The sequence below is a fragment of the Ostrea edulis genome, chromosome 1 (assembly GCF_947568905.1).
Source record: "Ostrea edulis chromosome 1, xbOstEdul1.1, whole genome shotgun sequence".
NCBI classification, from domain to species: Eukaryota; Metazoa; Mollusca; class Bivalvia; order Ostreida; family Ostreidae; genus Ostrea; species Ostrea edulis.
In genome coordinates, this window is record NC_079164.1 from 89,709,785 (window position 1) to 89,734,896 (window position 25,112).

A 25,112-nucleotide genomic window follows, 5' to 3' on the forward strand; every position below is an offset into this window, starting at 1 on the left:
CAAATTCCCTTATACGGGAGTAGTCAACTCTTGAAAACATGACGGCCAGATGCTAGATGGAAAAAAAAAACTTCAAAGGAAGAAAGAGAAAAAGTTTTCCTACTATACTTGTGTCCAAACATACCTTCAAATATTTATTAAAGCCCCATACGACCCAAAAACTCGATCACAGCTTAAATTGATGATTTCGTTCGTAGACGTAGCCATGTTAGGTAGCCAGTCAATTCGAATCCCGGTTCATTTCCATATTAGCACAATAGCGTCTAGATGTGTACTAATACCCCACAAATATTTTAGCTAAATTATTTAAATAATATACCACCCCAGTCCTATTAAATGATAATTATTCAAATAGCTAAACTCTCAGCAGTGCGGCTTTCATTAGTCATGAGCAGCCGCGCCGGCCGGTCTCCATCTAATGTCCTTATGTAGCATTTTCGTTCATCTAGAGCTTATTTTACCTATACAAAAACTGGTACAAAAATGTTTTAATTTCTATTAATTATTCGTGTTGATAATAAATGAAGAGTGAATACATAACTTACAACCGATTTTATGGATACCAATAGCAAGAGTTCGAATTGAGCGACTTCCTAACATGGCTACGTCAACAAACGAAATCATTTGAAGCTGCGAGTTTTCGGGTGGTGTGTGGCTTTAATGAATATTTGAAGGTATGTTTGGACGCAAGTATATAGTAGGAAAATATGTTAAGATTTTTTAATATTGAGTTTATGAGACAGCAACACAACAATATACCGATTTCAGGCCTCAACCGTCCGCAGCTTTTTGTGACCCGTAAATCGAAGGTTTTTATAAGAGGTGGATCTTTTCAGAGAGCTATGTACAGTTCTCCAGCTACACTGAATCCGCTCGAGAAAGTGGGCGGGCTGTAATCGGCCAATGAAAACTCTTATTGTATTACATCAAACATGTCATTCAAATTGTTCAATCGTCTCATTCAATTGTGTCGTCACACAACGCAATACTATATCGGGTAAAGCGTTCTAATTCAAAGGTGAATTGCGATAATCATATAGGTGACACATCGTTGGCATATCCTTGTGGGGTGGATAATTTATTGTTTGATTGGTCAATTTAACCCTCCACCTGCGCTTTGTTTCATTATATAATTTGCCAAATTTACGACTTGTCAAGACTTGACCATGAGACAGTAATTTTGAGAATATATTTTAGAGACATGCCAAGGAAACATCATTTATTGTTAGAATGTGTACTTTATGTAAAATGACTGAAAATTGTGACGATTGTGACCTGTGTAGTTAGCTACTGCAAAACTTCTTTATGGACGAGAAAGTCCATGTACATGTGTACGTCTATCTTAATGCAAGAAAAGAACAAATACATCAACTTAAAATTTTTTTTTATCTATGAAAAACCAAGATCCGTAGTTGAAATCAAGTCAATAACCTAAACATACATGTATGAAGAACACGTCAAAACAATACCAGGATGTTGTAAATATTCATCAAGATGCTATTATGAAATCTTAACCATAATGGTTGGACCTTCAATTTCCAGATTTAACTCATCCTTTGATCTCTTGAACTCTCAATCAGTCAAAGTTTTATCGAGGTGCCTTGAACTCTCAATCAGTCAAGTTTTATCGAGATGCCCTGAACTCTCAATCACTCAAGTTTTATCGAGGTGCCCTGAACTCTCAATCACTCAAGTTTTATCGAGGTGCCTTGAACTCTCAATCACTCAAGTTTTATCGAGGTGCCTTGAACTCTCAATCACTCAAGTTTTATCGAGGTGCCTTGAACTCTCAATCACTCAAGTTTTATCGAGGTGCCTTGAACTCTCAGTCACTCAAGTTTTATCGAGGTGCCCTGAACTCTCAATCACTCAAGTTTTATCGAGGTCCCTTGAACTCTCAATCACTCAAGTTTTATCGAGGTCCCTTGAACTCTCAATCACTCAAGTTTTATCGAGGTGCCCTGAACTCTCAATCACTCAAGTTTTATCGAGGTGCCTTGAACTCTCAATCACTCAAGTTTTATCGAGGTCCATTGAACTCTCAATCACTCAAGTTTTATCGAGGTGCCCTCAACTCTCAATCACTCAAGTTTTATCGAGGTGCCTTGAACTCTCAGTCACTCAAGTTTTATCGAGGTGCCCTGAACTCTCAATCACTCAAGTTTTATCGAGGTCCCTTGAACTCTCAATCACTCAAGTTTTATCGAGGTGCCCTGAACTCTCAATCACTCAAGTTTTATCGAGGTGCCTTGAACTCTCAATCACTCAAGTTTTATCGAGGTGACCTGAACTCTCAATCACTCACGTTTTATCGAGGTGCCTTGAGCTCTCAATCACTCACGTTTTATCGAGGTGCCTTGAACTCTCAATCACTCAAGTTTTATCGAGGTGCCCTGAACTCTCAATCACTCAAGTTTTATCGAGGTGCCTTGAACTCTCAATCACTCAAGTTTTATCGAGGTGACCTGAACTCTCAGTCACTCAAGTTTTATCGAGGTGCCTTGAGCTTCGAGTTACCAAGAGTCACCTGTGGTTATTACCTTCATCTATTTTCAGAAATGAATCTTGTTTCTTAAATAACATTATCAAATACATGTACCTGGTAGTGGTTTGTGAAATTTATCATAAATCAGTAGCAGATCCATCAGCATATTGTGTCCTAGCAAGGGCTATTAAAAAAAACCAATGTTAACATCATTACATTTACATGAACAATTCACTTCAAAAGAAAATTCTCATGTAACAAAACTATTCTGTTTGAATATTTACTAATTTCAGAAAAAAGATCAACTGCAACCAATTTCATCGTTACAACATTGACAAACACTGAATCTTATAATTTAAATGAGTTATGATGTACCACCCACCTTCTGTTGCTCAATTAGAAGCAGAAATAATCTCCTGAATCCAGTAAGACTACGGTGAAGTCTGAAAGAAACAAGAATATCAGTCAAACTGATGGATTCTCCCCGTAATGCATCTAACCAATGAACTACTTCATATGACGAATGACTTGCACAATGATCAAAGCTGTTGAAATATTGTTGAAAAGAAGTTTTTTTCATATGTAAGGTTCTGAGTGACCTTGGCCTTTACAAAATAACCTTGCATGACCTTTGTCTGATAGCCATTTACTTATTACTTATTTGTGCGATATATAATCAATACCTGTTTAAAAATTGTTGAAATAAGGAACTTTTATATGTTCTGAGTGACCTTGACCTCTCTAAAATGACCCTGAGAGACTTGTTCCAAAAGTCCTTGTCTCAAGGAACATTTGTAATCAATTATAATCAATTTCTGATGAAAGGATTAGGAGATATAAGCTCGGAAGGATGGATTGACAGACACAATGATCAGCAACTATATGCTCCCCTGAGTTTTTTTGGGGAGCATAAAAAGACAATATTGCATTAGTCACTACATCCTAAACATCCAAGTATGAATAGACTATTTTTAGATACTTAATTAGGTCCTCCATTTACTTTCAACAAGAGGCCCATGGGCAGGCCACATTGCTCACCTGAGTCACCTTGGCCCATATCCAAAGATTTTCCATATATATACTACTCAAAATTTGATAAGGATCACTAGGTTATATGTGTGTAATTTACCACTAACATAACAAAAGACATAAATTTGACTCAGAAACGTGTTTACTCAGGTTATGAATGAAAATTCATGAACGGCATGAACTTTTATCAATACGGAATGCTTGAAATCTGATAACAACACCAAAAGGCATTTCATTACAAAAAGTTAACAGCAAACCAGAGAAAGAATTACACAGTTTTTGGGGATAGTCCATCATTACACTTAGTCGATGAAGTGTCAATACCGGGTATGGCCTCCCCTTGCATCAATGACGGCTTGACAACATCGAGCCATGCTGTCAATAAGCACCCGGATGTTTCCAATGGGAAGGTTGTTCCACTCTTCCACGAGGGCGTTTCCGAGCTCTGCCAAAGTCGTGGGTTGTGCTCTACGGCGTGAAAGGGCAACCTGCAGCATGTTCCATACATGTTCAATCGGGTTCAAGTCCAGCGAGCGTGCTGGCCAGTCCATACGGACAATTGTCTCCTGCTGAAGGTACTGCTCCACCACCCTGGCGCGATGAGGACGGGCGTTATCATCCATCAGGATGAACTCAGGGCCAACAGCACCAGCGTAGGGTCTGACGTAAACATCGAGGATCTCATCCCGGTACCGCACCCCCATCATTGTTCCTCTCTTCAGGACATGAAGATCTGTTCTTCCATCCCTGCTGATTCCACCCCCGACCATGATGGAACCACCACCATAACAGTCATGTTCACTGATGTTGGCATCATGGAAACGTTCACGTTGTCGTCGCCACACTCGGTGCCTCCTGTCTGTAAAGTCCCAAACAATACCTGGACTCATCGGTGAACAGAACTTGAACCCAATCGTTCTGTGTCCAAGTGACATGATCTTCAGCCCAGTCCAATCGCTCCCGCCGGTGTCGAACAGTCAGAGGGACTCGAACACATGCCCTTCTCGAGTTGAGACCTGCATTGTGAAGCCGATTCCGTATCGTCTGAGTGGACACATTCGCCCCCGAGGCGTTCAGGTCGTTACGTAGGCTGGTTGCTGTCCAGAAGGGATGGCATCGTGCCTGAAGAGCCACAAAATGGTCTTGGTGTTGGGTTGTCGACCTCTGACGACCACCCCCATGTAGGTGTGCTGCTGTACCAAAAGTTTGCTGTCGGTTCCAGGCCCTGTTTACAACGCTCTTGCTGACGTTTAGTGCATTTGCAACATCACGTTGTGAATAGCCAGCGTCAAGCATTCCAAATACATCTGCCCAGTTGTTCTGTCGTCAGGCGACGCCTTACACGTTGAGGGGCCATTGTGTTGATAAACGTAGTGTAAACACTCAAGTGAGTTTGAAATTTTAGAAAGAATCAGACACCGATGCCTGAGTGAAAATCGTGCAATGGTAGCAAAAGCATAAACTGTGATGAGAAACGCATTTCCCATGGCATGAAATGCACATGCAAGTTTGTTGAAGACGTTTTTGATTTCACTTGGACACAATATTGCCAGTTATGCAGTTATTAATTTTCTAAACAGAAAAATATCTATGATCCTTATCAAATTTTGAATAGTATATTTGCACGTAAAACTTTGGTCCCTAATGTGGCTCCAACCTACCCCCAGGAGCCATGATTTTTACAAACTTGAATCTGCACTATGTCAGGAAGCTTTCATGTAAATGTAAACTTCTTTGGCCCAATGGTTCTTGAGAAGAAGATTTTTAAACATTTTTTCTATACATGTATGTTAGAATGTAAAATTTTGATCCCCTATTGTGGCCCCATCCTACCCACAGAGGCCACGATTTGAACAAACTTGAATCTGCACTATGTCAGGAAGCTTTCATGTAAATGTAAACTTTCCTGGCCCAGCGGTTCTTGAAAAGAAGATCTTTAATGACTTTCCATATATATTTGTATGTAAAACATTGATACCCTATTGTGGCCCCATCCTACCCCTGGGTGGGTCATGATTTGAACAATCTTGAATCTGCACTATGTCAGAAAGCTTTCATGTAAATCTTAGCTCTTCTGGCCCAATGGTTCTTGAGAAGATTTTTAAAGATTTTCCATATATATTTGCATGTAAAACTTTGATCCCCTATTGTGGCCCCAACCTACCCCCGGGGGCCATGATTTGAACAAACTTGAATCTGCACTATGTCAGGAAGCTTTCATGTAAATTTCAGCTCTGGCACAGTGGTTCTGAAATTTTTTTCAAATGACCCCATCCTATTTTTGCATTTTTGTGATTATCTCCCCTTGAAGGGGCATGACCCTTCATTTGAACAAACTTGAAAGCCCTTCACCCAAGAATGCTTTGTGCCAAGTTTGGTTGAAATAGACCCAGTGGTTCTGGAGAAGAAGATGAAAATGTGAAAAGTTTACACCGACTCCGACGACAGACAACGGACAAATTTTGATCAGAAAGCTCACTTCGACTCAGGTGAGCTAAACATGACCTCTAATTTTGATTCGAAGGTTACTGACTTACTCTGAGCTGTCTGTTCTTGGTTTAGCTGTAACTTTTTCTCCTTCCTCTGGTGTTACTTTTGTCACTACAAGCTTTCAATTGAATGCTACATTAATCTCAACATCTCCTGAGTGTTTTTTGACACACAATTATGTATATATATATGAAACATGTACATTCACTGGACATAAGTATTTGTCGCTGGCGTAAAACTCTTCCAGTTGTTGAAAATATGTTGTGACTACTTTGGTATTGTGCTATTTATTTGTCTGGCTCAGAAATTTGCTCAAACTACATAACAACCTCCTTATTTACAACTATTGTCTGCTGTCATGAGATTTGATAAACATTGGAAGGTAACACTAAAAAGCAATTTCAATTCCTTTTACGTCATTGATTCTTTCTTTTCCAAGGTGAAAAACAAAATATACAAAGTTATATCTGACCTGTTAAAAGTAAACAGACCCGAGGTACCTACATTTCTATCTTCATCCATTGATGTCCAAATTCCTTCAAACCGACTTCTGAGTTCATTTTGAAAAACAAAGTTGTATTTCAGTTTTCTTGTACCTATAGTAAAATATATGACTTGAATTTAGCAACTCTATCTATATACCTTGTACCTAGTTTCAACATTCAAAGAAAAACCTAAGGACCAGAATGCTCACCAGAGGACCATTAGTCAGTCACCAACATTGTAAATCTTAAATATCATAATTCACTAATACATTTGTATTCCTTATTCTAGTGAAAAAACAACAATCTTATTTGTAACTGTTCAATAAGACATACATGTATGCAAAAACTAGAGAAGCAAGGAAAAAATGCATACAGCAATAAATTATTGTGAAAAGTACATTTACGTCTAGGACATGGTTATCAAGAAAAAATACAATAGATTTAAATATATCTGTAAATCACTCAAACACATTTAATCCTACATGTAGATATGCTACATGATATACACATATGTACCACACTTTCAAGGATTTCCAAAAATTTAATCAAGTTCAACAACCTACAATTTCCATTCGAAATTCAAATAACGTACACATCATCACAAAGAAAACTGAGTTAGTGGGGTAAACCTTATTCCCTCTACAATTATTGTTATGTACTAAATATTTCTAAAAACTGACAAAGTTCATCATCAATTTCCATGAAAAAATTAAAAAACAAATTCTTGCAATGTGTATATTTCATCATCCATACAAACATTATGTGAAATGATAAGTTCCTACTTTGAAAATTGACAAACCAAGCAACTTCAAAAATTGACCAAGCTCAACAATCTATTTCCAAGAAATTAAATATCCATTCCATATGCAGATTTGCGATACCCATGAAACGATATGTGAAATCATAAGGTCTTTTCTTAAAATCTGCAAAAGGAGACAGACAGATTTCCATGAACACTGAACATAAAAACTAAAACAAATTTCACATAAAGAAGAATAACTTTTGCAAAAGTTGGGAACAGCAATGAAAGTTTATCATAATATGTTCAATGTAGTTTCTTTAAAAAAGGAAGGCACACTATATGTTTGAATTTAGTAAAACAATACATATAAACAGAAAATCGGTGTAGGGAACCCATATGCTCCAGAGGGGAAATTTTTTTAACATGGCCGAGTTACTAAATACATGTAGTCTGAAAAATGTAGGTAAACCATATTTCAAACAAGACAATCACAACTGTACCATCATTTTTCAGCACTGTGTGAGATTCCCCCACTTCAGCCTTAGTGTACCACTCAGCTACCTCAGAGCAAACCTCCTGCACAAGGTTTTCATCAATATCCCTAAAAAGAACATTCAATATATATAAAACATTACCCAAATTTCAAACAACTGATCAAAAGTACACGTGTACTCAATACAGTTTGGCTCCTTCCTTAGAATGTAACATATGTTTCAGAAATAGTATTTCTCATGGAAAATAGTTAAGTACATTTATATATAGAACTATATGGTCCCATGGGGATCCGGGTTAGAATAAGTCCTCAGTACCCCCTTGCTTGTCGTAAGAGGCAACTAAATGGCATGGTCGTTTGGATGAGACCGCAAAAACTGAGGTCCCGTGTCACAGAAGGTGTGGCACGATAAAATTCCTCCCTGCTCAATGGCCATATAAGCGCCGAGCATAGGCCTAAAGTTTGCAGCCCTTCACCGGCAGTGGTGACGTCTCCATATGAGTGAAATATTCTCAAGAGGGATGTTAAACAATATTCAATCAATCTAAGAAGAATTTAAACAAAAATCCTTACCTTTCCACTCCAGCTGTGATTTCTCTCCTCTTCAGGAAAGCCATGAGTTGTTTTTCTTGTTCTTCATTCATGAACGATACACCCTCATACACATACTAATAGAAAAACCACACAGGACAAATCAATCACCAAAACCAGGTATTCATTTTCATCTACAGTGTATACTTAAAAAGGGAAGGTTTAGTGCGAGATTAACATATCAGTTTTACCGAGCTTTTTAACAATACGTGAAAATATGTATACTTGGAAAAATAAAGGTATCCCTCACCTTGTTAAAGTCAAAATCATACTGCCTTTGGAATTCAAAACTTGATGCCTGGACAAAAAAAACCCCACCAAATAAATAAGAATTTAACACATAGACGTGCATATTAAATTGAAGACTTGTGAAATTTTAAACTTGTCACTCAGACAATGAAGTAGAGACCACTTTGGTGCCCAGATAAATTCCAGGTCATCCAGGGAAAAAAATACAGATAGTGAACATTCCTGCCAAATGTGGTCAATGCATGACATTCCACACTTTATATCATCTAAAAAGTATCAAATCTCAATACAGTTCTAGAGTTTGTCCTAGTCTAGAATCATGACTACAAAGAAAATTACTGAAATTACAAGTTACTAAGAAAAAAAAAAAGTACAGCATAATCACTAGACTTTCTATAACTAGTTACTTTTGAAGTTGTCATTTGGGTGACCTATATTTGATATTCAATCAACCAAGAAAAAAATGGAAGTTTTTAATAGATATTTGTGGATGAAGAAACAACTGGAAAATGTAATTTTAGTTAAGTTGTAGTGTCTAGGATATCATATAATAAAACTGAGGTTTATTCTATGTATGATTTTATTTCATACTTCATTCACAAGGCAGAGTGTGTGGAAGTGACCTACATTTCCACATATAGCTATTTACTAAAGATAAATTCTTGGAATAGGAGTTTGACCATTTACCTGAATCATGAACCTGACATCAACAGGACCAAAGACTGCAGGAAAGAGGTACATGTTGTAACTGTGTGCAATGTACCTAGTAAGTGGACAAAACGAGTATACAAAATACTGATGTTTAATGATACAGTGAATATACATATTAACAAATATATCTCTGTATATTTTCTACTTATTAACAACACTCACTTGTCATTTTCCTTCAAAAATGCTGAAATTCCTATAGAGAAATAAAAGAAATATTCATTATAAATGTTTTGAAATTCCTTTGTTGTTAAAAAAGAGCATCAAAATCGTGTCATGAATTCACTTTTAAACACTGTCGACAAACTTTTATTCACTACACTATTTTAATTGTGAATCGTTAATGGTAAAAGCATTTGCAGCAAGATATATTTGTTAGTGAATGAACATTAATATTTTATGCATGAATGTTTCAAATGATGGACTAGTTTCCTATGATAAATTTATGCATAAAAATCTTACAAATCTCATAAATCTTCTTGAATTGGAAAAAAGTTTGTTTTCAGTAGAGTAAAATTATAGTAATTATATAAACTCCTACCTATCTGACTAATTGTAAACTGTTGTACACTTTGCCTTAGTTTGGTGTAGCGATCCTCAACGGAGTCAAACAAACTACAAAACAGAAAACAAAAGGCTTTCAGGTCACAAAGCTCACCTAAGCCACACAAAGTTTGATCAACTTAATCCTAGTGGGAAAACAGACAGAAAAATGCAGGGATATACATCTGATCTTTTTAGTTATTCTATTTGGTATCATATGTTTGCTGACATTGATGTCTTGGTGGTTAACAAATTCAAAAATTGCTCAACTAATCAGAAGCCAATCTTGAAATCTTTTATAATTCCAGAAGTGTAACTAGAGGAACATCTGTGAAATTTTGGATGACATCTAATTCTTGTAGAATCCAAATTATACTGTTTTATTTCATCCCACTTCACAATAGCTGTGTCAGTCTATTTTATACAATTAGAGCATATACTTTTTAAAACCCAAATTAAAGTGATGTTTGATGACAATTAACATAACATTACAGGGTTTAATATTCCTTGCATGCGAGTCCAGTAAACGGATCAATTCCCAATTGAAAATTGACTGGTTTTCCTCAAAATCTGATTGAATATTTTCCAAACAATCAGCTCACAAGCATAGTAAGAATGGTATTTGTGTTAATTGTTACTTATAGTCTGAAACATCTTGGAAATGAGTTGTCTTGATACCATGCATAAAGGTCACAATCACCTAGGTGCTATCTAAATGAAATATAGATACATATGCCAATTAAGCCCCTTATTGATAAATAAACATGATGAGAACAAGATGTGTTTGTGAAACACAAATGCCCCCAATAATGGCCAATTCCAAAGACGGCCAAGGTCACAAGAGCAAATATCTTGGTACCAGTAGAAAGATCTTGTCAAAAGAAATCCTCATGTACAATATTAAAGCTCTAATATTTACCATTTAGAAGTTATGACCAATATAAAAAAAAAATTTAAAGTAGGTCTAATGTCAAGGTCAAAAGGTTCAATACCAATGGAAAGATCTTGTAACAAGGAATACTCATGTGAAATATCAAAGCTCTATCTCTTACTGTTCAAAAGTTATTAGCAAGGTTCAAGTTTTCAAAAAGTAGGTCAAACTCAAGGTCAAGGTCACAGGGTCAAAAATGTTGGTACCCACGGAAAGGTCTTGTCACAAGGAATACTCAAGTGAAATATCAAAGCTCTATCACTTACTGTTCAAAAGTTATTAGCAAGGTTCAAGTTTTCAAAAAGTAGGTCAAACTCCAAGATCAAGGGGTCAAAAATGTTGGTACCCACGGAAAGGTCTTGTCACAAGGAATACTCATGTGAAAAATATCAAGCTCTATCACTTACTGTTCAAAAGTTATTAGCAAGGTTAAAGTTTCAGACAGAATGACAGAATTACAAAATGACAGACAGGACAAAAACAATATGCCCCCCGATCTTCGATCTCGGGGGCATAAAAAGTTAAGAAAACTATTTGACCTACTTTTAGCCCTAAAGTAAGTCATGGTGCACCAATCAAGTTGTCAAAAGAAATGTGAACTGATTATGTATTTCTCTGAAAAGAATGTTGCGACAAAATGTCAGGGCAACAATACCTGCATTCATAACGAAAAAAATTTGGAAAACTGTTTGACCTACTTTTACCCCTAAAGTAGGTCATGCAGTACCAATCCAGCTGAAATGCAAACTGAATTTATATTCCTCCGAGAGGAAGCTTGAGACTAAATTTCAGGGCAATATCTGTATCCATAACAAAAACAAGGCTTTTCTACTATGTGATACTATGACATTAACCTTGAGAAACAATAGACATCCTCCATTTGGCATAACATGTATGTGTACCATGTTTGACAGCCTTAGCCCCAACAGTTTGGTCTGTATCCTGCCTACAGAGTTTTCCTACTAAGAGATACTACAACCTTGACCTTGAAAAACAATGGGCATCTTTCTCTCATCAAGGAGATCAAATGTACCAAATTGTAAGATCCTGAAGCTTACAGTTCATTTCTTACTTTGCCTACAAGATCCGGAGAGATGGATGATGCAATACCATAATATGTCATGTCTGATGGGCATATAGAAATGTAAAATTTTTAACAGATGGCGACGGACGAAGATCAACAGCTTTTGGTAACCCGAGTGACTCAGGTGACCTTATAAAAAAAGACAAAATTGATACCTGTTCTTTGTTTCATCATTCAAACTTAAGCCTGTAAACTCGGTGTCAATAGCTGAAAAGAACAAAATGAGCCATTCATTATTTCAATTTGTTGTGAAGTCATACATGTTCAATTACTTAAGCAGTGATAATGACTCAACATTCAATGAATACTGTTGAGCTTTCTGGATTTTAATATCCATCCTCAGGTGAACATAAACTAGTCAGTAAATAAATGAAAATAAGATGTGCTTGAACACTACTGAATACACCTTTCGCAAGTACAGATTTCATGATATGACATAGCCCAATGTTTGGATAAGGAAGTCGAGTTGGAGCTGAGATTGGTTTAGTTCTCCAAACCAGTATCACAACAATATTAAATCACCCAACCAAATATTCAGCATCACAACATATACAATTTTAACGTTGAATCTATACATTGAAATCATTGATCGCATACATAATTTGATTCTCAAGAATTAGTAAGACACGTTTTAACCGGGAAAGAACATGGCAGTCAGAGGGATTCAAATGGTAAAGCCATATCGCTTATCAAAAATCCATGAACTTCAAAGCTATTTAGTTCAAAGGAGTCGTCAATCTTAACATACCTGTGAGCTATGCTCGTTGGTAGTATTTATGCCTGTTTCTCATTTATTTTTATTTGATAAAATTCTGAACTCCTGTGCTTCGCATACTTGATTCTGATAAAATCAGGCCGAATTGATCTAAGCCGGGTATACCTGGCAGCGTGCTTAGAATCAAGTGACCCGACTACAGTACAGTAATAAAAATGTTGACCTTTTGTTTAAACATTATTTGGCATAGAAATAACCAACGCATTTACAAATCATGTTTATCTCACCAGTGTACCTGGATTAAAAACATGTCTTAGAACTTAGTGTTCGAGAATCGGAAGAAATTTACAATCAATTATCAAATGGAATGAGAGTTATCTTTTTGATTCATAATCTAATATAATCGAGATTATACAAAGAATTAAATTTAGTTTATTTCATAAATTTGAATAAATCAACAAATCACCGGTGTTTCTTACTGTAGTTTTTTTTAGTAGTATTTAATTAACAAATAGCAAGGCAACAGTTCTATTTTCAATACCTATAATCTTTAAATCAACTGAACCATCAGCATTTTCACATTTGTTTTCCCCCAACTCACTTTATTTTCGAAATCAATATGAATATCTATTATAATATTATAAATTATACATGTATTGATATAATTGATATTAATTTCATGGCCATGATGTTTGTTGACATGTATGGAATAGTATGTTCGTCGTATTTCCCATGCCAAAGGATACAGATAAATGTATTTTTAATTCGCCATGTTCACGAAGCTCAGTGGTTGTTGTTTACATTGTAGGCCTGCCGATTTCTGTGGTTTTGTTTGCTAGGCGGTCCTTCGTTTTTCTTCTTAGATCAAAAATATTTCAACACAACAGAATGCGTTACATCATAATACGGATATATCTCAGCGTTGTCGGCCATTGTACCCTATTTAAATTTGGAGTTATCAACCGTTACGGAAATTAAAAAACAAATATTAAAATCAGCATAATAATAGTTTACCAACTATCAATGACAGCTTTCAGCTATCAATTGTCGCCATTGGAAGCAATCTAGCGACGATTCTTCTATGGTCGGCGACTATCGCTGAATCACTACTTAGAACACAGGAGTCGGCAGTTATACCTGTAAAGGTCTACAAAGTAAACAACAACCAGTGAGCTTCGCGAGCGTAGCCAAGTCGTTTACATTGTCACCCTTTACAGATAAAACTTCCAACTCCTGTGCTTAGAATAAGCCACTCTCGACACTACTGTACCGACTCCAAGGACGCCAGCTTGAAACCATCTTTGCCTGTCAAAAATTTCCAGCTCAGTCAGCTTACCCGGCGGGATGAGGGCGCAATTTCGGCTCAAAATCAAGTGTGTCGCCGGTCATAGCCGATTAACCCGAGTGCGCCGGATCGCTATAAAGAACACCTGATTAGAGATTCGGGGCGGAGTATGTTTAACTAGAGATTCAGGGGCTAAGAAAAACAAATTCTCTTTGTTTTATGGCCCAATAGTACATACTTTAAATATAAGAATGAAATAATTTCAGTTTTTCAGCTTAAAACTAACCAAAGTTCGAATTTCCTCGTGACTTAAACGATATTATCATGAACTAACATTGTAAAAACTTCGACAATGATTTAAATACATTTATCTCGTTTATTTGAAACTTTACCAATAAATTCCGCTTTTGATATTGATTCACTTATTCTGGGTAAATACTCTTCAAAATTGTGTTTATTAACCTCCATGCTGTCCGTCAGTACACTATTTCGAGTTATTCCCCTTACTGTACAGTTGTCGTTTTGACGATTTTGATTGGTTGTTGAGATGAAATTTGACCAATTGCAAAACGTGTTGTAAATGAGCGAAAGTATGTCGGATTGTTTAACAATGGCGGAAAATACGAGCTACTTGCTTTCTGTGGTGTGAATTTTTACTCGATACGGGGTATTTGATTGAAATTTGGTGCAATGTCTCCATTGATATTGTTCCTTTTAACAGTTTATTGTGGAAAATCTTTCAGTCAAAGTAAGTTTCACTGCAATTCATACCTTTATGAAGGTATTGATGGATTTTCAAGTTGTAGCATGCAAATTTTCAGAAATGCGGACAGTTTATGCCTTGACCAGGTTCAATTTAAGCATTGATCTATTTACCAAATAATCAGTACATGAATGGGGTTTAGGCAGCGGGAACATCCTATTTTAGCTCTCTCCCAGGGTTTATTAATTTATTAAGTAATGAACAGTTGCAGTCCTGTATATGTTCTCGCTTGATTTACTGACGTAGATCAGACTTTAAAATACCCAACATATACTTCAACAATTATACAGTAACAAACATATACATGAATGTGGTTGAAAAATTTATGCATACATTATTCTATTTCTACTGCCTTAACATTTGACAACTTGTTCTGAACTGTAGGCTCTCTGCTGCCGCTACTTAATTTCTCTTCTTATTTTGACTTGAGATCTTTCCAAGTCACTATATGTGATAAAAATGCCCAGTTATGTCCATTTCTTGTCGCAAATCGTTCAAGTTCGTATAAACTGTGAACAGCACTGCATGTGGGCATAAATTCAACACTATTGCACATAAATGCGCGGATCCACAACTTTTCTCTTTTTACCCCTATCCCTATATGTGCACCTATCTTATAAAAAAATATATCATATAATAATCCCTCAGTAGCAATGGCATGTTTCAGATGAGGAAATTAGAACAATATTTCTTATGTTGTACAAAATCCTAGTTTTAACACAATGATGAAATATTTCAGTATTAGCATATTTCATTTTTGAATAAATTGCAACATATTTGAGCACCCCTACCCTTGTTGTTGTAAGGATACATTGAAATTAATTCACAACCCTTTAATTGATTAAATAACGAATTTTCAGTCATGAATAGTAAGTGGCATGGTTGGTTATCAGGGGAAGGGGGGGGGGGGGGGGGGGTGTCATCGTGGTCTGCATTACCGGATGTACCAAGGAATAGAAACTGGTAAATAGATTTGAGCAGTTCTTGTTTTTGACATGAACAAAACAAAGATTTTCTATTTTTGGTTGAATAAAACAAACTCCTAATTTAAATCTGTCACGTTCACAGTGGTATTATGACATATGTTAAAGCGTAGACATGATACCACACATCGTCTCACCTTGCCTTTCATCAACACTGCACTTCATTAAGCATTAGGTCTAATGGTGCACTTTATTTTGGAGTTAGGAGATCACAAGATTAGGATGATTATCCATGAAAGTTCACAATCTCCGTCCATGGTGTGACTCTATGAGATCTCTGCCATTTTTGATGAGGGACTTCTGGGATTGATGACAAAAGATTTTCTTGTCAAAGGTTCAGATTTAGCATGAATTATTTCACACACTTTAGTCATTAGAGCTCACAGTACGCTATTAGACATTTTCCACTTTGGATACTCCTCAACACACAGACAAACTTATTTGCAGAGCCTTGCTCTTGGATACCTATTAGAATCAATTTCATTAGCTATGATTAGGACACTAAATCTATACAAGCTCAGTGTTAAGAGCACTGATTTTAAGATAGGTTTAATAGTTAGTCATTCATTTATCTTCGTTGAAAATATGTTGTCACATTGTATTTATTTTAATATAGAAGTGCTAAACTCTGTAAGAGAAGACATTCATAATAACCCCTTTCCCAATTGCCCACCCCAGGCACTTGCACTATTTCTGCTAGTATTGCCCAAACATTTTTACTGATATAAATGGATTCTATTGATTCAAATTCAAAATGATATATAATGTGCATCTCCCCTAAAGGCCCTTGATTGGTTAATATAATGAATAACTATATACATGATATAACGATCCCCATTGATCAGCAGTCAATCAGCGTTTAAACTCTGTAAAATGTGAGACCTTGTAGAAGGATGAAGTAAAGTGAAAGTTGGGTGTATTCTGAATCACACTTATCGCTTTTGAATTTATGGTTATAGTAGAATATAAAAATTAGATATATTCATTTGACGGTCGGAGATTTTGAAGAGTGTTCCATTGAAGGGGGTGATGGGTAGGAAAAATAATTTAAATAGATATGGATTATTGTATGAATATACACTCTGCAAGAAAAAGTATGTTTCAATTTGATATTCTTTAGAATGAGCATTGGGATCGGTTCTCTAGTGCCTAAAGCTGATGGCGCAGGGGTCACTTTGACAAGGAGTATGCACAAAAGACTTTTTTCTTCACCTGTCGACCTCTCTTCTCTTTTGTCACTTTTTATTGAGTTAATTTCCCCTTTCTTTTGACGCCTAGACTGTATGCATGCCTAATAAGTGGAACCTACGCCAGCTCAATTGTGAAAGGAATGGAAATTCCTCCCAATAATACTTTCTTGAAACTCCTATGCTTGTTGCATATTTGAGGATCTATAGAATTATACAGAATAAAGGCAGAATTTTGTAATTTTAACAACCGATAGGATGCAACGTCCTCTTACGATCCATTTCAAAGTATGATATCCTCCCGTGGAGCCTAGTGCAGGGGGGTCACAATTCCTATTTTTGGTCATTGCACATTTTTAAGCTAAGGCCATGGAAAGGAGATGTGACAAGTCCCTATGATTATGATACAAAGCAAGGGAATAGGATGGAATGGAAGTATTGGAATAGTGTCATGACTCATGAGTTTTCACTAAATTTTCTTTGATCGTTGTGTAGCGTAACATGCACTAATAGTGTTAAATCTAGGATCTAGAGAGGGCATACATACCATATGTTCAAAAGGGCACTTTTCATTGCGGCAAGACAATTTTGGGGCACTTTCATTGCATCATATACTATGATAGTAGTAGAATGATCATTTAGCTTCTTTAAAAGTTATTACCTAGCTGCCTTGATTTTAAACTTTTCAATCAACCTTGTGAAATAAAGATCAGTTGTTTATATGAACAGATATTTTTAAAAAAGATTATAGGGAAAAAGGGGCATGGTGCAATTAAAAAGGGCATGGTGCCAGCCAAAAAGGGCATGGTGCAGCACCATGCTAGTTTGCTTTATAGATTTAACACTATAACTACATGTAAATACCTGCTTGTAGACATCAAAGTGCTCGCTATAGATAAATACCTGGAAGTAAAATCTGAATCCCCATCTATTCACATTATGTCTAGTCTAAATAACATTCATATTTGTGTCAGCTGTATATATATTATTATATAGATGCACATTCCTTGCTATATACATGTACATAACTCAGTCAGTGCTACATCTCTGTAATATTTTATTGATACAACCTTTCCAGGGGTCATTATAACCACATATTAATCTACACTGAAGTCCATCTTAATCATTGACAAATCATTTTCTCATGAATTATGTATTCAAAACATTATGATGCTGTAGGAGTCTAACCCTGAAATAGAGAGATTTTGTTGACCGGATGGCGAGGTTTTTATTTTCCAACAATATGTAGGGACTGAGGACTATTTGTCAGCCATTCTAACAATGAGTCATTATTTCTGTTCCACTTTGGTGATGTCTGTAATATATACAAAGTGCAATAACTGTTCTTCTTTAGGGTACATATAAAAAGCCATTGCACATAGCATTGATTAAGGTATAAAATTTTCCAATAAATCCTTGAGACAAAACTGGTTTTTGGGCATGTCTTGGTTTTTTGTTTTGTTAAATGCGTCATCAGAAAAATTTATGATATTTTGGAATAGTGGTTTATTCAATGATACACCCTTGGGAGAGGGCCTACATAGGCTATACCTGTTGCCTGATCCTATTGAGTTTCTCAATAAAATATGTTTTAAATTGATACACTATTCCTGATCAGGACTGACTGTAACTGACTCAAAGATTGGACAACTAAGATTTTAATGTGTTTCTGTTATAGATGATCCAGTTCTGGCATTCTATCCCCCTCCTTTTACAACTACTGCCACAAAGTTTGGGGTAAGAACTTTATATGTCATGCTTAAATTTGATAGAACAAAACAGGAAATGTACAAATCTTAAGCAAATGCATGTAGTACATGTATATCGTGTAAGGAACTGTTAAAATGTTGATTGTCAACCATGTACATGTATATCATGTTTCTGCTATAATGTTGATTGTCAACCATGTACATGTATATCATGTTTCTGCTATAATGTTGATTATCAACCATGTATATCATGTGTCTGCTATAATGTTGATTGTCAACCATGCACATGTATATCATATGTCTGCTATAATGTTGATTATCAACCATGTACATGTATATCATGTGTAAGGAACTGCTAAAATGTTGATTGTCAACCATGTACATGCTTTGGTTGGAATCCCTGAAGTAGCACCTAGTTGTATTGCTTTATACTACACAATTTACAAGTATTATACAGGTAAAACAAGATGCTCTGTATCTTGTCTTCCAACTATTAGTACTCATAGTTGTTAAAACTCTGCACCGCATAAAGCCATAATCAATGCAGCAGTTATATAAACATCAGAGTCTGTGACACTGTGTACCAGTTCAGTTTACTGCCTTTTATCTTCTTCCTTTCCAGCTGAAATACTGACACTGAGTATATACATTTACATGTCTTGGAAATAAGTGTTGTTGTTTCCAGTTTAAAAATTGATGTCATTTCTAACTTATAAAGGGTTTAGAAAGGACTCTATTTTGTGATGGAAAGTTTTTATTTTTATCAGAAATCTATAAATCTGCCTAAATTTTTCATTTAAGATATAATGAACCATTTCTTATTATATTTTGTCAATATTTATATCCCTACACATGTATTTCAGTTTTATGTAATTATAATGCAGTGTGCGAAACTAACTTTAAAGTCCTATAGACTTTTGGTCCATAGTCATTTCATTTCCTATAGACCACAACAAATTTTTATAGACCAAAATTGAACATGCAATATTCAATGTTATTAAAAAATAAATAATAGACACAAATTTGATTGGGTAATTCATTCATAGTTTAATTATAATCTTTTTCAATTTCATGCACAAGCTTTTCAATTAGAATTCCGTTTTCTTTTTCATTTTGTTACAGCTCAGTTTCTCTGTCTGATTCTTCATTTAAGTCACGTACTTCTACTATGTTTCGTTTTCTCATGATTTTCTGTGACTTTAGCCTTGCTGGAACTTGTTGTACTGACCGCTTTCCGTTTGATTCCAGGGCATGCACCTTCCACATATTTTAACCGTTCAAAAGAGGACATTCCAAATTTGTACAAAAATGGTGACCATTGAAGTAAATATCAAATTGATCCCCCCCCTGTCGAAAATGGAATAAACTGATTTGAATGATTTGTAATTACATTGTGGAACATTTTATTACAGTTAAGGGGTGAAAAGAAACATCAGCGTAATACATATAAGCTGATATATGTTTAATAAGTTATTTACTCAGAATTCCTATAGACAAGTCGGTCTATAGCTATTTTGATTATTATAGACCAACTCGATTTTCTATAGACATTGTCTATCGGTCCATGGTTAATTTCGCACACTGATAATGCAATTAATAGAGACTTTCTAATTCATAATTTGATTTTGTTGATATCATATATGTGTAATGATTTTATTTCAAACAATACCAATTCTAAAAAATAAACCTCTGAATTAATTAACCAGAAATTTTGCATGTAAATTTTGTTTTTAGACCAATGATTTAAAACATTTGATCTATAATTCCTGTTTTTTAAGTTCTTTCTCAATTGTTGAGGAAAGTTATGGAAAAATCTAGAAAATGAATGTACTTTTAGACTGCTCTTTTCAACACCTTATTTCACCGTATATGAGGAATTATGTGTGAGCATATTTTAAGAACAAAAAGTTCATTGTTTATTAGATTTACTAGTTGTTGTTGTCGCTTTTATTTACGTGCAGATGTACGGGTATTGTCCACACTAGTGGGCTCCCTTACAGGTATCTGGCTGGCTGCATGCATGGCAGATCTCACATCAGATCTCCATTTTTAGCTCTTCTGAGCCAGAGGCTCAAAGAGCTAATGCTATGGCCATTTGTGCGGTGTGCGTAAACTTTTTAGAAAAAGGGCTATAACTCAAGAACCCCTTGGCCATTTTTTTTCAAATTTGTTACAGGGTATCATTGGCCCAAGGGCTTTCATACATACTAAATAGAGGGATGTGACCCTTTAACAAGGGGAGATAATCAGGAAAATACAAACAAAAGTAGTGGTTGCTAAAAAATCTTCTTCTCAAGAACCACAGGGCAGATTATCACCAAACTTACACATAAGGATGAGGATATGTTGTAGATTAAAAATTGTTCAAGGCATTACCCTGGGGCAAAGGGCGTGGTCTCAAGGTCACTTCAAATTTGACCTAAATTAAAAAATTTTTTAAATTCCTTAAATCTTAGATATTTTAGTCATTATAAGGACTAGGATCATCAAATTTTGACAGTTGATGCATCTTAGGACCTTGTGTCAAGTTGTCTCAAAAGTAGGTCACGGTGACCTACTTTTTGAATTTTGCAGGTATTTATTTTAAAATTAATTTTGATGCATATCTTGGACACTTTGAAGCCTATGATCATCAAAACTTGTCAGTTGGTGGATCATGGGACCTTGAAATGTGTCAACTGAAAAATAGGTCACCGTGACCTACTTTCTGAATTTTATGGCTTATCATTTATAGATATATTTTAAGTTGTTATTTCAAATACCGAGAGGTTTAGAATCATCAAATCTTGTAAGTTGATGCATCTTGAGGCCTTGAAACATATTTATAAAAAAGTAGGTCACAGTGACCTACTTTTTGAATTTTGCAAATATTCAAATTTCACATTTTCAATTTTAGATGCATATTTTGGGCACTGTAAAACCTAGGATCATCAAACTTTGTCAGTTGATGCGTCTTCAGTCTTCGGTTTGTGTCGACCAAAAAGTAGGTCACCGTGACCTACTTTTGGTATTTGACAGCTAAATTACTATATTTCAGACACTATTTGACCTACAATCATCAAACTTTGTCAGTTGATGCATCTTGAGTCTTCTAAGTGTATCGACCAAAAAGTAGGTCACTGTGACCTACTTTTGGCATTTGACAGTTATATTTATATATTTCAGTCACTAATTGACCTACAATCATCAAACTTTGACAGTTGATGCATCTTGAGTCTACGGAGTGTGTCGACCAAAAAGTAGGTCACCTTGACCTACTTTTGGAATTTGACGGCTATATTTATATATTTCAGATACTATTTGACCTACAGTCATCAAACTTTGTCAGTTGATGGGTCTTGCATGTTCAAAGGGTTTTGACCAAAAAGTAGGTCAACTTGACCTGCTTTTGGAATTGGATACCTATATTTATATATTTCATATACTATTTGACCTACAGTCATCAAACTTTGTCAGTTGATGCGTCTTTCATGTTCAAAGGGTGTTGACCAAAAAGTAGGTCACCTTGACCTACTTTTGGAATTGGACGGCTATATTTATATAATTCAGATACTATTTGACCTACAGTCATCAAACTTTGTCAGTTGTTGGGTCTTGCATGTTTGAAGGGTGTTGACGAAAAAGTAGGTCACCTTGACCTACTTTTGGAATTTGACGGCTATATTTATATATTTCAGATACTATTTGACCTACAGTCATCAAACTTTGTCAGTTGTTGGGTCTTGCATGTTTGAAGGGTGTTGACGAAAAAGTAGGTCACCTTGACCTACTTTTGGAATTTGACGGCTATATTTATATATTTCAGATACTATTTGACCTACAGTCATCAAACTTTGTCAGTTGATGGGTCTTGCATGTTCGGAGTTCGCTGACCAAAAAGTAGGTCACCATGACCTACGATTGGAATTTGACAGCTATATTTCAATATTCAGATACTAATTGGCTTAAAATCATCAAACTTTGTCAGTTGATATTTCTTGGGTTCTCAAAATGTGTAAACCAAAAAGTAGGTCACATTGACCTACTTTTTTTGAATTATTAGGATTTAAGTAAAGATTTAGAATACTAAGAGGTTAAGAATAGAAATGGTGGGGTTGTACAATTTATCAGAAGAGCGATTCTAGGCCCTTGGGCCTCTTGTTTTTCAATCATGAGGGTCGGCAGTAGAGAGCTTCCATTCTCTACGATCTTTCTCCATCAGCTCTCTCCATGATAGCATTGGCCAACCAACTCTACGCCTACCAGGAACTTGTATATTGAGAGCGTACTTGACTGCACTGCTGGCCATACCAGCAAAGTCTCCTTTCCCTTAAGATGAGGTCAAGGTCATCGAGATCAAGCAGCCCCAGCAATTCAATTGAACCTACAGTGGCCATATCTTCTGGCTTGATGTTGCAGATCTGTCTAATCATGGCCCTGTCATTGTGCTGTAGGCGATGGAGATTTGGCTTGGTCAGTGCCCAGGTCTCACAGGTCTTGTACAGCAGGTGGCATGATGTCAGGACTGGTAGCAGCTCCTTGAACTTTTTTCAAGCAGTCTTCTCATGCGTAATGGTTGCAAGGTCACAGCCACTTAGTATTCAACTTTTTCATATCTAAATTGTTAGAAGACATGAGTATGCATAAATTTATTTAATGTAATTGTCATTAAATTGTAATGATGTCACCACTGGACAACCAGTTTATGAAAAATAAATCAAAAGTGATATTTGACTTCAGAAAGGTTTGATACACTGTAGCTCAACAACAAGCATTATATATGATCCCTATTTTTCATTTTTGATTTTATAATTCTTCTTCAGTATGAAATTCTAAAATGATTGACAATACAATACACCTCAGGTGCAAACCTTGTTAAGTTTTAAAAAAGAATATGACTTAATCCACTTCATCCCAGCATGGGGGAGGGGGGGGGGGGGGGGGGAGCATAGGGCGTCTACTGCAGCTTTTCACTTCTGTCTGTCTTTGGCCAGCTTCTTTATTTCTCCCCATGTCTTTCCTATTTTCTGTATTTCAGAGGTAAAATCTCTTCGCCAGGTGATTTTTGGCCTGCCTCTCTTTCGGTGACCCTGAGGGTTCCAGTCTAAAGCATGATTTGTCACATTGTTCTTTTTCCTCAATGTGTGTCCAATCTATTTCCATTTTCTTTTTATTATTGTTTGGATAACCAAAAAGAGTATGCAAGAAAACAATTTCAAAGACAACACTTGTTTGTCAGTATGATATAGAGGCATTCTTATAAATGTGATTGTAATATATGTTCACTACAACATGCCCTACTTTACATTCATGCAGAAATAAAAAGACAGCTGGTTTTTTTTAAAAAAAACCTTTCTCATGAGAAAATGATGGTTCAAATTTTCAAGTAACAGATTATTACACAGACATTTTCTTAAGTTTGTTAAAATCACAGTCATTGGCTTAGCAGTTTGAGATTTATTTCTCAGTAAGAGCAAGTTAATTCATTTGAATGCTGTAGAGTGAGTGTAGACGATGGACCTCTTATTTTTGTAGCTGTTAGTTCTGATCACGAACTCTCCCACCAATATTTCCATACCCTTGAGTTGTCAGGCTGATCTATTTACCTCCAGCGCAGGAGCTGAGAGTGCCATCAACAATCCTCCATGTGGCACAGCTCCCACCCCTGTCACCACGGCTGCCACAGTCACCACAGACTCTTCTGTAACAGGTGGGTGGTACCCTGCATGGTCAAAACACAAACTTATAGTGAATTTACACTGAACATGTAAAGAGACATAAAATTAATAAGGTGTTGCTGAACTAGGGACAATGTCCCTTCCCCGTGCAGTCAACAATCCCTTTGCTTTATGTGTCTGACATGTACATCAGAATTGCATCCAATAAATATATGTACTATGATGAAATGTCTTTTTATAGGAGTTCCCAGATTCTGAAGTTATTAACATAGTTTTGTTATTCTTGTGGTTGTGATAAAGCACATCCAATAGTGATTGACCCATCTGTCTATCTCTAATTGTCTTTCCATGCTTGTGCCTTGTATTTTTAGCTCACCTGAGCCGAAGGCTCAAGTGAGGCCTGTTGAGCTTTTCTGATCAAATTTTGTCCATTGTCTGTCGTTGGCATCGTAAACTTTTCACATTTTCATCTTTTTCTCAAGAACCACTGGGCCAATTTCAACCAAACTTGCCACAAAGCATCCTTGGGTGTAGGGCTTTCAAGTTTCTTCAAATGAGGGCCATGTCCCTTTCAAAGGGGAGATAATCACAAAAATGCAAAAATAGGGTGGGGTCATTTAAAAATCTTCTCAAGAACCACTGGGCCAGAAAAGCTGAAATTTTCATAAAAAGCTTCCTGACATAGTGCAGATTTAAGTTTGTTCAAATCATGGCCCCCGGGGGTTGGATGGGGCCACAATAGGGGATCAAAGTTTTACATACTAATATATAGAATAAATCTTTAAAAATCCTCTTCTCAAGAACCACTGAGCCAGAAAAGCTGAGATTTACATGAAAGCTTCCTTATATAGTGCAGATTCAAGTTTGTTCAAATCATGGCCCCTGGGGGTATGATGGGGTCACAATAGGGGATCAAAGTTTTATATACAAATATATAGGACAAATCTTTAAAAATCTTCTTCCCAAGAACCACTGAGGCAGAA

The 25,112-nt window shown here is 36.0% G+C and overlaps 2 protein-coding genes across 6 annotated transcripts in view; one reads left to right on the forward strand and one right to left on the reverse strand.

Annotated features, from left to right (window-relative positions):
• LOC125675399 (poly(A)-specific ribonuclease PNLDC1-like) overlaps positions 1 to 14,334 on the reverse strand; it is a 31,146-nt gene extending 16,812 nt beyond the window's left edge. The window contains exons 1-12 of one of the 3 annotated variants that reach the window (XM_048913037.2): positions 14,223 to 14,334; positions 11,986 to 12,037; positions 9,814 to 9,887; positions 9,438 to 9,468; positions 9,252 to 9,327; positions 8,566 to 8,613; positions 8,298 to 8,392; positions 7,732 to 7,832; positions 6,509 to 6,600; positions 6,052 to 6,122; positions 2,868 to 2,928; positions 2,600 to 2,669 (exon numbers count right to left, since the gene is read on the reverse strand). In XM_048913037.2, coding sequence (XP_048768994.2) covers positions 2,600 to 2,669; positions 2,868 to 2,928; positions 6,052 to 6,122; positions 6,509 to 6,600; positions 7,732 to 7,832; positions 8,298 to 8,392; positions 8,566 to 8,613; positions 9,252 to 9,327; positions 9,438 to 9,468; positions 9,814 to 9,887; positions 11,986 to 12,037; positions 14,223 to 14,298 — 847 coding nt within the window. In that variant the 5' untranslated portion in view covers positions 14,299 to 14,334. Of the gene's footprint in view, positions 1 to 2,599; positions 2,670 to 2,867; positions 2,929 to 6,051; positions 6,123 to 6,508; positions 6,601 to 7,731; positions 7,833 to 8,297; positions 8,393 to 8,565; positions 8,614 to 9,251; positions 9,328 to 9,437; positions 9,469 to 9,813; positions 9,888 to 11,985; positions 12,038 to 13,815; positions 13,972 to 14,116; positions 14,190 to 14,222 lie in introns of those variants that run through there. The other 2 variants (XM_056165431.1, XM_056165438.1) reach the window with 2 other exon arrangements.
• Positions 14,335 to 14,412: 78 nt separating this feature from the next.
• The window catches only part of LOC125675383 (tectonic-2-like), a 31,225-nt gene continuing 20,525 nt past the window's right edge, over positions 14,413 to 25,112 (forward strand). Inside the window, exons 1-3 of one of the 3 annotated variants that reach the window (XM_048913026.2) lie at positions 14,413 to 14,578; positions 18,442 to 18,500; positions 23,987 to 24,161. In XM_048913026.2, coding sequence (XP_048768983.2) covers positions 14,521 to 14,578; positions 18,442 to 18,500; positions 23,987 to 24,161 — 292 coding nt within the window. In that variant the 5' untranslated portion in view covers positions 14,413 to 14,520. Of the gene's footprint in view, positions 14,579 to 18,441; positions 18,501 to 23,986; positions 24,162 to 25,112 lie in introns of those variants that run through there. The other 2 variants (XM_048913019.2, XM_056165451.1) reach the window with 2 other exon arrangements.